The sequence below is a fragment of the Aythya ferina genome (assembly GCF_964211825.1).
Source record: "Aythya ferina genome assembly, chromosome: 5".
NCBI lineage: Eukaryota > Metazoa > Chordata > Aves > Anseriformes > Anatidae > Aythya > Aythya ferina.
The window spans coordinates 37,836,962-37,849,904 of NC_140301.1; the positions used below are offsets into that span (position 1 = coordinate 37,836,962).

The 12,943-nt window shown below is 40.8% G+C and overlaps 1 protein-coding gene across 20 annotated transcripts in view; it reads right to left on the reverse strand.

Moving 5' to 3' along the window:
- Positions 1 to 12,943, reverse strand: part of NRXN3 (neurexin 3) — a 979,419-nt gene that overhangs the window by 549,555 nt on the left and 416,921 nt on the right. For all 20 annotated transcript variants that reach the window (XR_014693677.1, XR_014693678.1, XR_014693679.1 and 17 more), the window contains 3 exons: positions 11,697 to 11,816; positions 2,624 to 3,005; positions 1,063 to 1,253 (listed from right to left, as the gene is read on the reverse strand). Coding sequence is in view for 17 of the 20 variants with exons in the window: in XM_084521425.1 (XP_084377551.1) it covers positions 1,063 to 1,253; positions 2,624 to 3,005; positions 11,697 to 11,816 (693 nt within the window). In the remaining 3 variants the exon portion in view is untranslated. The remainder of the gene's footprint in view (positions 1 to 1,062; positions 1,254 to 2,623; positions 3,006 to 11,696; positions 11,817 to 12,943) is intronic.

The following is a 12,943-nucleotide window of genomic DNA, read 5'->3' on the forward strand; positions in this document are numbered from 1 at the left end:
AAGAAAGTTACATACAGTTTAAACAGGCTTTTCCCCTCTTCCAACATGAATACAGTGAGCTGAACATCTGTTTAGGAAAGGTTAAAAGCAAAGGAGGTTATTTTACAGGCCCAGAGGTCATTTTTGCCTCTTTACTGTGCAAAGATGATGTCTCACTGGCACCCTTAAACTACATCCAAGTACAACTGCAACTTAACCTAAAGCATCATTTTCTACTCTCATCCTCACAGAACTCTGTATGCAACATCACTTTAATGTAAAATAGTAGCAATTATGAACTTATTTCCCCTACAGGGTGCACAAGTATTACTTAATCTGAACTTGATCTTGGCTTTAAACTAAAAGAGGGAAGATTTGGATTAAAGGTTAGAAGAACATTTTTCACTCAGGGTGGTGAGGCACTGGAACAGAGAGGTTGCCCAGAGAGGCTGTGGATGCCCCATCCCTGGAGGTGTTCAAGACCAGGTTAAATAAGGCCCTGAACAACCTGATCTAGCACGTGGCATCCCTGCCTATGGCAGGGGGTTTGAAACTAGATGATCTTTTAAGTCCCTTCCAACCCAGGCCATTCTATGATTCTGAATTGTATGTGGCCTGCTCATTGACTTTTCCAATGTGCTTTCCCATCAGCACTAGCACCCTGTATTTCACAGTCCTGGGCTTCCAAGAGTTTTAATGTCTATACACAGAGACACACACTGCCAATCATTGTAGCATCCTATTTCATCACCTATCACCCCTCAATGCAAGACACATGCTGTAAACGGCTGTGCTTCTCCAGGATCTCCTCTGTTCCTAACAAAAGCATAATTGTATCTTAACTAGAGAAAACTGTAGATTGACCAATTTGAAGAAAAAACAACAGCAAAAACAAAATACGATGAGCTATTCTGCTACAGGAAGTTGCCAAACAGAAAAAGAGAAAACTGGAATTGAAAGTCAAAAATCAGCAAATTCCAGATTTACTGTTCGGAAAACCATGATTTCCATTAGCTCTCTCATTTACTGGTTAAGACTTGCCAGAATAAAGAGGAGGAGAGGAAATATTCTTTTAGAATTTACCTTTAAGATCCAGATTTTTGGCACCATTGATGACCTGAGTGACCACCTTAGTATCCACCTTTAGGCTGTGTGTATTACTGTTATCTCTGGTGATGACAACATTGTGCCATTGGTTGTCATTGAGAGGACGGTCACTGTTGCCTTTGATAACATTAGGTCCATTTCCAAGGTCAAATACATAATGTATGTACCTGTAAGCATAGTAAAAAAAACAGTTAAAATTCTGTAGCAACTCTAGCACTACTGATGAGTGCTAGAGATGATGAAAATAACTTTAGCAAGCAACGAAGTTAAGTGTCTCTGCATTAGAAAGTTCTCATCAGCCAAAGCTTAAACCACCGATTTGAAAAGGTACTGTTCTTTCTCCACAAAGTTTAAGAATTTGCATTTTGAAAAGACGACATTTGAAGTAATCCAATTCTAATAATAAACTATTAATCTTTTTCATAAAGTTCTTGCAGATCTACAAGAACTTCTGACTATACAACTAATTATTTTTAAAAACTGATAAGACCAATAGATGCAGTGAACAACAACATGAGATATGCTTATTTAGGGCATATATTCCCCAGATCCTGAGTTCTGAATAACTCCCTTAAAAAGTTAATTGGGAAATTCACTCAAAATATTGTACTAAAATTCACATGAGAGCATAGGCTTATTCAAACAGCTGCAAAACAATTAGCGCTTCTTTTGGCAAAATATAAAGACCCTAACAAAGGCTGAAGTCATGAGAGTGTTACCCTGAATTATTTATATAGTTCAAACACAGAAATCCACCTGAGGACAGAGAGAAATATTCTTTTTAGAAAAGAAACAGCAAAATTAAACCCTCCACAGAGCCAGGAACTCATGACTATTTTTAAGTTGTTACTCAATGTCCCAGAAACATGTGCAAAGTTAAAAATGAAAAAAATGAAACAAATTGAACCTTAATTCCTTAGTTACACTGAAATAAATACAACTAGTAAAGTCTATTTGTGGAATTCAAGTTTACTGTATCTAGACGAGTACAAGATAAACATTTATTCAACTAACAAAGGTGTTTTTGTTTTTTAAAGCCATTGACCTTGCCAAAATAATACAGTTTTCAAAAGTAAATTGAGTTTGCTCTTTCTTGAGCATCACCAGAAGAAAAACAAGAAAAATTTGGAAGCCCAGAAGATTTTTTTTCCCCCTGTCAGTGGAGGTGGCAGAAATGCACAGGGTCTGTTGTATGGGAAGAAGAAAAAAAGAAAGGAAAAAAAAAGAGACGAGACTCAGGGCCCTGGGCACATTTCCTCATCTGTGCTGCTCTGCAAGGTTAACAAGACAAAATGTTAGCATAACCGAATCTGAAGGACTTGAAAGTTTAATATTTCATGCTGTAAAAAGTGAATCTCCCTAAGTCACAGAGGGGAAGCCAATGGGGAGTCCCTTAAACTACAGTGTTTACGTCCAACTGCTTTGTTTTAAACCTCAGCAAACAGAAAATGTATGAGATGAATTTGTCTTCATGCAAGTATTTTAAGCTTATCTTTAACATGGAACCCTGGTAGAAAGCAGCAGAATGCTTACTTACCCCTTGACTAGTTCAACTGCAATGAAGTCATTTCCATCACCACTGTTAAAGAGGATGAAACCATCAGCTGAAGTGGTCTTGAACTGAAAGAAGAGGTGCATGGATGTGTAAGCCTGCAAGGTGGCTAAGCTCAGGTAGCTGCTCTTGGTCTTGAATGTCACAGGGTCAGCTATAATGTTGCGGAGACCAAAGCGTGCCTTCAGCTCACAATAGTCAATGTCACCATTCTTGCAGAGATCAATGTAAAGCATCCCATTGAACATGAGGCTTTGGAGGTGGCCAATGAAGCTGGAAGGGATGACAGAGATGTATCGTTTCTCCGTCATGATCCCTGTCTCGATGTTGTGGAACTCCAAACGGGTGTGATCACCAACCATTGTGCCTGAAGGACAGAAACAAGGAACAGGCAGAAAGCCCATAGATCAGTAACAGGTTATACAGAATCATAAATTCATTTTAGTTGGAAAAGACCTCTAAGATCATCAAGTTCAACCATTAACATAAGGCTGACAAGTCTACCACTAACCATATCCCTAAGCACATCTACATATCTTTTGAATTCCTCCAATGATGGAGGCTAAACTAATTCCTTGAGCAGCCTTGTTGCAATGCTTCACAACTCTTTCAGTAAAGAAATTTTTCCAAATATCCAACCTAAAAATCCCTTGGCATAACTTCAAGTCATTTTCTTTGTCCTATCACTTACTCTATGGGAGAAGACACCAGCCCCCACCTCACTACAATGCCCTTTCAGGTAGTTGTAGAGAGCAATAAGATCTCCCCTAAGACTTCTTTTCTCTAGGCTAAATAACCTCAGTTCCCTCAGCTGCTCCCTGTAAGATCTGTTTTCTAGACCCTTCATCATCTTTGTTGCCCTTCTTCAGATGTGCTCCACCACCTTGATGTCCTTTTTGTAGTGAGGGACCCAGAACTGAACACAGTAGTTGAGGTGCAACCTCACTTGGGCCAAGTACGGGGGTACGATTGCTACCCTAGTGCTGCTGGCCATGCTACTTGTGATAAAAGCAAGGATACCTTCTTGGTACCCTGAGCGCACTGCTAGGTCAAATTCAGCTGCCTATCGACCCAGGCCCTTTTTCACCAGGCAACTTTCCAGCCACTCTTCTCCCAGCCTGTTGTGTTGCCCTCCAGCATCCAAACTAACAGCAGTACTAACTTAATCCTACATGAGAAAAATTGGACAGGAGCCTTGGTGGAGAGACTTGAGTGTACTAGCCACCAAAACCTGGCAGATGGGGTAAAACAGGACTGAAGGGCCATGGGTAGTCAGCCCTGTGTTTCTCCCTGTGCTACATGGGCTTCATTTCCTGCAAGGAAAACTAGATCTCTCCCTTAAAGCCTGAAGTGACCTACCCAATCCAATGGTGTATCTGCGAAACAATTCAAACCCTTTTGAAATAACCAATACAAGAGCATTGTCTGAATACATTCAGTAAGCAAAATAAAGACTCAAAAAAGCAGAGTAAAAATAGTCAATAAACCCGATAATATGTATTCTGTTGTTCTCCTGAAACCTGATGTTATTTCTCCTTGTTTTAAAGTTCCCTGCCCAGCAGCACAGCAGGAAGGAAACAAGCAAGATTGCAACAGGTAAAAAGCCCAATAAATACTTAAATAATCAATTTAGCACCTGGGTTATTCATCATATTGTGATGGATTTTAGCCTCTCGGTTAAAACATTTGAGATAGCTTAACAAAACATCTCAGAGTACCATTGAAGCATATTTAAATGCTTCAGTAAGCGTGCTAGGCATCAATACATACACAGAGCCCACACATAACAGATGAAGTACAAAGTATGCTAAAAGACTAGAGTACAAAGACAAGCTGGGTGACATCAGAATGAAAGCCATGACAAACAACCTTATTTCAGTCCTCTGTATTTCTTCACTAAGGTAGTTTTAACTACTTGGTCTCACAAAGAAGTATCCTTTCTACACAGACCTTGTGCCATTTAGTATACAACAGGAACGATATTCAAATCATCAACATTTACTCAACACTTAATTATTTTCTCCACATTTAGTGTACGTCCATTATTCAGACTGCTACAAAACACAATTACTTTTTCCATGAAAGTTTCTGTGGTGCTGTCCTGGGTTTACACGTCCAGCTGTCAGCAGCAAGGTCAGGGCCAAAGGGGCAACTGCCGTGAGGAGAGGCCAGAGGCCCCAGGCCAGACACGGCCGGCTGCAGACAGCTACAACGAGCACCCCCACAGCACTCAGCTGAGCCAAGCTGGTGGCACCTCTGGGAAAAGATGCTTAAGAAAGGGCAAAATGCTGCATGCAAGTGAGGAGCAAGAAAATAAAAGAGCAATAAACAGCCCTGAAAACACCAAAGTCCAGGAAGAAGGAAGGGGATGAGGTGGTGCAGGCGCTGGAGCAGATGGGCCTGTAGCCCATGGAGGGCCACGCCCGAGCACGTGGCCACACAGCAGCCACAGGGACTCCACGCAGCAGCAGGCAGAGGTGCTCGGGGGGAACCACGACCTGTGGAGAATCCACACTGGAACAGGTTTTCCTGACAGCTAGCAAAGAGGACCCATGCTGGAGCAGCTTGTGAAGGACTGCAGCCTGCGGGAAAGCCCCACGTGGGAGCAGGGGAAAGCGTGAGGAGGAGGGAGTGGAAGAGAGGAGCTGTTACGGACTGACACAACCCCCAGTTCCCAAGTCAAGAAGAAAGGAGTGAAGTTGAACCTGGGAAGAGGCAGAGGAAGGCGTTTGAGTTTTGTCTCTCTCTCACCATCCAAGTAAATTTTTAATTGGCAATAAATTAATTTCCCCCAAGTTGAGTCTGTTCTGCCCATGACAGTAATTGCTGATTTCCCTCTCTTGAACTATTCTCAGCCTATTTTCTCCTGTCCTGTTGAGGAGGGGGAATGAGAGCATGGCTGGGTGGGCGCCTGGCAGCTGGCCACAGCCAGCCCACCACAGGTGTTGAGCAGTACAATGTACAACTTATACTTGAAAAATCTTCTTTGAAAACTCCTGCAAGATTCAGGGATGTTATTTCCAATTTTATATACACAAAGCTGAGGAACAGAGAGATCATTATATAAATAGTTTTGATCTTGGGAAATCCGTGGCATCAAATTTGGTGGAATTCATAACAACCTCACAGCTCCCATTGGTTATGACAGTTACCACATCTAGAAACAATAACCAGAATCCCAACTGTTGAGTAACTTTCTGTAGCTTTCCATAGTAACTGTAAGGAAGACAAGTCAACTCCTCCGGGCAATATTCAGACAACTTACATAGAGATCCCTGCCCTCTTTTTACCGTGCTGTCTCTTTCAATACAGACTTTTCAAAGTGGCGCTTAAAAGCAGGCCTCTCTTTTACTACAATAGCCCTATGCCAACCCTTTTGCTATACTGTACTTTTCAATATCCACAGGGAAGCAAAATTGGAAGAAGCACAGGAACAGGTATGAAATTAGGTACTGCCATAACGCATACAAGCACAGATGCACATCCTTTTAGCATTTCCTTCTTTTGCATGTTTATCTGAGTACAGTAGTAGAATGTTATAAGGTTAATTATGAAGAACTAGTAGCAAAGAGCAAGTTTGAGACCGCCTGATGAAACTGAACACATAAAAAGTGAATGGGGCCAGATGACATGCATCCCAGGGTCCTGAGGGAACTGGCTAATGTAGCTGCCAAGCTTCTCTCCATAATAGACAAGTCCTGGCAGTCAGGTGAAGTTCTTGGTGACTGGGAAAAGGGAAACATCACTCCCACTTTTAAAAAGGATAGAAATAAGGACCCAGGGAACTACAGACCTGTGAGCCTCACCTCTGTGCCTGGAAAAATCATCAAACAAATCCTACTGGAAGCAATGTCGAGGCACATGCCAGACAAGGAGGTGATCTGTGACAGCCATCGTGGCTTCACCAAGGGTAAATCCTGTCAGATCCATCTGGTGGCCTTCTATGACAGAGTGACTGCATCAGCTGACAAAGGAAGACTGACCCACTTCATCTACCTGGATCTCTACAAGGCCTTTGACATAGTCCCATGTGACATCCCAATCTACAAATTGGAGAGAGATGGATTTGAAAGGTGGACCATTCAGTAAAAAAGAAATCAGCTTGAAGGTTGCACCCAGAGAGTGGTGGTCAATAGCTCTCTGTCCAGGTGGAGGCCAGTGACAAGTGCTGCCTGTCAGAGAGCAGTACTGGTCCCAGGACAGACATCAATGACATAAACATCTTCATCAATGACAGGGACAATGGGACCGAGCACACCCTCAGCAAGTTTGCAGCTGAGTGGTGCGGTTGATACAACAGAAGGAAGGGATGCCATCCAAAGGGATCTGAACAAATTTGAAAAGTGGACCCATGTGAACCTAGTGAGGTCCAAGTCCAAGCAAAAGGTGCTGCACCTGGGCCGGAACAATCCCAAACAGGGGTACAGACTGGGAGAAGAACTCACCGAGATCAGCCAGGCGAAGAAGCACTCAAAGGTTCTGGTGGATGAGAAGTTTGACATGAGTCAGCAATGTGCACTTGCAGCCCAGAAAGCCAACTACATCCCAGGCTGCATCAACAGAGGAGTCACAGGCAGGTTGAGGGAGGTGATTGTCTCCCTCACCATAGCAGGTGTGTTGGAACAAGGTGATCTTTAAGGTCCCTTCAAACCAAAGCCATTCTATGGCATTCTGTTCTATGATTCTAATTACTGCACAAGTAACTTAATTTTAGAATGTTTTCCAAAGGAGACAAAGCTTAGGCAGCCACACTACCTGTTGGTGGACCTCCTCCTCCAACAACATTTTAGCACTCAGGTGTAGTTCCACCAGGTTTAAAAAAAAAAAAAACAAAAAAAAAAAAAAAAAACAAAAAAAAACAGTTCAAAAATATATAAACACATCCTAGTTTTGTGAAAAAACAACACCCAGATAAAGACCTGAATTGATGGTCCCAGTGGGCTACAGACAGGAAGAATTTATCAGTAATACCCTGCATGACTGCATCTACTGATCAATTAGTGTATATACATAACTTGACCAGCCACAGAAGGAGGTATATCTGAGTCACTGGGATTATACCTGAGTCTCACTGACCCCCATACCTCAGCTCTGGGAAAATATTTATTTATTTCATTTCCCCAAGACAGATCCACTGGGATTTCAAAGCTCTCTCACCTTCTCTACTGTCTCCTGAAGTCTCCTGCTTTTTCTTACCTAAATAGTTCCCAGGCATCAGAAAGAAAAAAAAACCACCATACTGGTAGGCCTTTTGTGACTTTTCCTGTCTGCAACATGCCTTTTTCCACTGAGGATAAAAGTAAAGCTGGAAATGTTTACAAGACGCTTGGATGATCCTAAATCTTGGTGTATAAAGAATCAGACAAAGTGAACTAATAGTCTTTCTTCCTTAGGCCCTCTTGAACATTACATATTTATTTCGCCTTTCATGACCAAATACAAAGTGTACATATACTTTATACTTTGCAAAAACTTGATCACATTTGGACAAAGGCAGCAAAAAACATTAGGAAAAACTGTTTAAGTATCTACTCCAAATCTGAAGATAAAATACTACATAAAATTTATTTTTTTCACTTACAATTTTAGCAGTAGATCTAAATATACAATTATACAAATTATATAGTGACCATTGACATGGGAAGCAACAACCTAAGCACATAGTGCTAGACAAACTCACAAGTAAATGAAATCAGCCACATATTACTAATTATTCAGAAATTCAAATTGTAGTACGAATACAAATGCTTTTAAATCCTCAAACAGTTCTTTACCAGAGGTATTTTATTTTGAAAAATGTCAGTTCAAAGGAACTGAAACCGTGTATGAGAAAGCTTGTTTAGATGAACCTCCTGAAATCACTACTGTGATGATTACAGATCATTTCAGTTTTAGTGTAACCAAATGAAAATTTAGATTTTTTCCAAGACAAGAGAGAGGTATATTCTTTCTAAAAAAAAAAAAATATATCTTAAAAAATAAATAAATCCTACTTCTTTACTTCAAAAGGTTATAAAACTAAAATGTAGAGATGGGTTGTGGGGAGGTAGAAGGGAGAGGTGTCAAACCTATGAAAGCTGGAGTACACCCAGACACCCAGTACACCCAAACCAAAATAGGGGACATGAGAAATGGAGTGAGGAAGGATGGAAAAGAAGAGCCCAGGCTTTTAAAGAAGGTAAAAAGTGACAATACTGGGACTGGCTTAAAAAAATATAGGACTGCTGTGATAGTACAGATAGAAGTTCAGTGAAAGGCTGAAAAGTGCATGATAACACAAGATCAGAATCAGGACAGAGATGTCTTCTCCTAAAGAACCATGGTGTGAAATCCACTCCCTGTCAGCCCCACATGCAGAGTTCACCTCTCATTCCCCCACCCTGGTCCTTACAGAGTATCACAATCAGCAGCTTGTTGCTCAAGTGGTAGCAGACAGAAGAAATCCCAGCCTCCACTGTGGAATTTGGGTGCTTGTAACATGTTGTAGGGAGGAATAATATGCCTGCTGTACTTACGTCTCATTTATCACTGATATTCTGGGGTTGGTTGTGGGGAGAAGGACAGAAGAAATGTAGAAGGGTTTTATGATTAGACAGCAAAATGCTGTCCAGGGAAACTAGATGCTGTCTCTGTCTTAGGTTTCCTGCGGGAGGATGCATAATTCACTTCATGACAAATTTTTCACAGGTGGTCATTAATTGTGTAGACCTAGTTCTCCAAGTAGCAGAGTTGAACTAATAGGATCCTATTTACAGACACATTGAATATTTGTGCATGTAAATGACTAAAAATCATGTCAAATTTGTACCAAATACATCCAACTTTAATCTGGTACACCGTTTCCAAACATGTAAAATGGGGGAAAAAAACCCTACTCACTTCATGAAACAAACACAGGAATAAATCCAATTACAACTTCTTAGTTCTATGTAAACATATTGATGAGTGGTGTACACACACAAAAAGAAATCGACAGCTCTATATTTAGAGCAAAATTTAGTTGGTGTTCATTATTCCAAACAAGCAATAAGAAAGAAGGTGGCAATCAAATAGGCTGTTTATTTTTACTGAGGGCTCAATTTAGACTTCTGATCTATGCCTAAAGACAGCATGAATCCAGTAAAAATCTATGTGACCACATCATTTAAGATCTACTCCAGGAAGTGGAATGCAGATTGAACAGAAAGTCTTAACTCTGGCTTTTCTGACTTTTGACTTCCCCACTATGGTATTCTTTAACAGATATTTTTAGCTGTAATGCATCTTTAATTATGTAATTCATATACATGTACATATGCACATCCTATTTTAGTATAGGATTGTATCATTATTATTTATAAACTCAGGTTCATGAAAAATAGACTTCAAAAACAGATGGCATTTCTGGGGACTGAGTTGGTAATGTAGAGAGTGCCACCTCATGGTGCTTGCTAAAAAATCGTATCCAGAAGATTTGTTCTCTTAAAATGCAAAAGTAAACAGGATGATGCATTTAGCAGCATATTTCACTAATCCAGAAGCTTCCCTCTTAAATAAATTTTCCCCTTTCCTCCAAGCTACTGTAGATTAAGTCTCTGCCAATTCCTACATGGAAAAGGCATTTTCTTTTTTCTTGCATATTTTTCTGACTCTCTCTTGCAAATTCTCAGCCTAGAACACAGAATATATTTACCTCAGAGGTAAAATGTACATCAAGATATTTTCCTGTAAACCCGTATCTTTGGGCTTATTTCAAAATCCTGCTCATAGCTTTCCAGATAATCTAATTAACACTTCACCTACAATTAACTGCATTCAACCAGTAGAAAAGAACTTTTTTTTCTTCCAGAGAGAGGCAGTGCCAGAATTGTATATCCTACGGCAGCCATTCTTTCTCATTGCTTTTCAAGTAGAAGCTAGCAAAGAGGACCTGCAGCATCTGGCGAAACAGCATGGGTCACAACCAAATGAATATACTCAGATCAGTGCTGCCTCCAGAGTTACCATTCTTTGTGATTCCATTATCAGCTTTCAGACTGCTGGTGTTTTCCTCAAACACCCAGTTCCCACAGTTATACACAGCTATGAGAATTTTAAACCACCATTCAAAAAGAGAAAGACGTTTATTGCTTTTGTAGCTGTGGGGAAATGGACCAAAAATATCACCTCTAAAAGCTCTGTAATGAAAACAGATCAGTATAAAGTACCTGGGTCATTTTAATGCAAATCTAACTTGAGACACACTTGTCTTTCTTAGTAGCTGTTCTTTTCTTCCCCCTTTCAACTTCATCTCTCTACAAAAAGAATCATAAGCTCAAAAAGCCCTTAGCAAACACAAGAAAAAACATAGAACTGTCACACCTTGTATGTCAGAATAAGATACAGAATCATAGAATGCTTTGGGTTGGAAGGGTCCTTAAAGACCATCTAATTCCAACCCCCCTGCTGCAGGCAGGGACACCTTTTCCACCAGACCCATCCAAATCTCTGGTGAGTTAGGGTCCTCCCTAACCTCTCAAAGGACGTTGGGAGCAAACTGCTCTATTTGCCTTTTCTTCTGGATGGCTCTGAAACACAGACACGGGTAGTTGCAAATAAACAGCAGAGACAGAAATCTATATTCTCTAATACATCTATCAAATACGGTTTTACTGTTGAAGAAAAGTTCGTACAGAGGGAAGGTTTAGAGACCTCTAGCTTTCATTCTATTGCACAGGAAATCACCACCTCTGCAGCTCAGGAATGAGTATACTCACAACATACTCCAAACAGAGCCTGACAAAAGAGGATGTGATGCTCAGCACCTTTGTGCTCCTGGGCATGTGCGAGCTCCTCTATCCCATAATCACATAATTCAGATATTACGATTGTCACAAAAGTCTCTGGAACAAGCTGGGCACAGTTAGCCTCACACAGCTGAACATTAGTTTCAGCATAGCCCTTATAAGTACACAGGAAGTGACTGAGGCAGGGGGAAAAAAAGATACACAAAAACAGAGAAAATGTGTGTAAAGGCAGAGAAGAGGCTGGGAACAGAGACATGAAGGCAATGACCAGAACTTCCATACATCGCACTCACCCTCAGCAACGTCATCATCCACCATCAGCTTCAGGCTCTTTCCACGCCGAACAACTCGAACAGTGTGCCACTCGTTGTCATTGAGTTTCTGTCCAGCATAAAGAGTTTCAGGTCCCTTGCCTGGGGATGGTGATATGCAAGACAGTTAAAGTCAGACCCCAAATTAAGTTTAGTATTTGCCCAACTGGAAAGGTCGCTAAAATCAACCTGGTGTGATACAGGCTAGGAGACCATGTAAGTGTATTACAACCTGCAGTCAACCCTCAGGTACCTTCCCAGCTCTGAGGGAGTCAGGGTCATGCTTACTCTCAGAGAAGCGCATTGGTCCTCAGAGCCCAGTGGTCACACACCTCTTAAAAGAGGCAGAAATCTCTCTTATAGTATGGCACTCATTTCCAAACATAGCACTGTACTGGGCATTACAGTATTAGAAAAACAAACTGGTGACAGAAATAACACTAGAGCAGAGCCAGCATTTTACACATTTTACTTTTTTTTTTTTTTTTTTTTCCTAAGAGCCTTCATTTACAACAGCTGCAAGGTGCTTAGGATTCTTTTCAACTTTAATTACACTGGTCTCCTAACACTTAGGTATAAACACCAGGCTGGTTTCAGTCTTTCAGTCCCCAAAAATAAAAAAAAATAATAATAAAAAAAAAAAAAAACAAAAAAAAAAAAAACAAAGAAACGAACAATAATAATAAAGACAGAAAGGCTTCCAAACACCACTCACCACCTGGCCGATTCCTCTAAGGTTGTTTCACAAAGCATCCTGGCCATACCCACACAGGGTGCTTGCTGGGCCCCCTGAACTTCATGTCACCATAGGTAAAGAGGAGCCCTTTCCCCTCCAAAAAGTTAAGCCACAGTTGTCCTTGCAAGCAATGCTCCTAGAAGAACAGCATTGGTGCTACCCGTATTTGTCCATTTTTGCTGCTTACCCATCACAGTTGACAGGTAATTACTTAAAACATTAATTGTTCAGATTACAGGACTGGAACACCTCGCTCCTGTCAAATGGTAAGTGAAGAATAGTGTGTGCTAAATTAAAACTGTCTATGCTCATTTCTGTACAGTACTCAGCTTTTTTTTTTTTTTTTTTTTTTTTGGACATAGATATATCAGAGAAGTATCAGAGAAATGAAGCAGGAATTGTTGCTCGTCAGGTCTGGGCCCATTGCCCAAAATGGCAGAAGAGAAAACCCAAAAAAGGAAAAGCTACACCAGAGAAATAGGACAGGGACAAT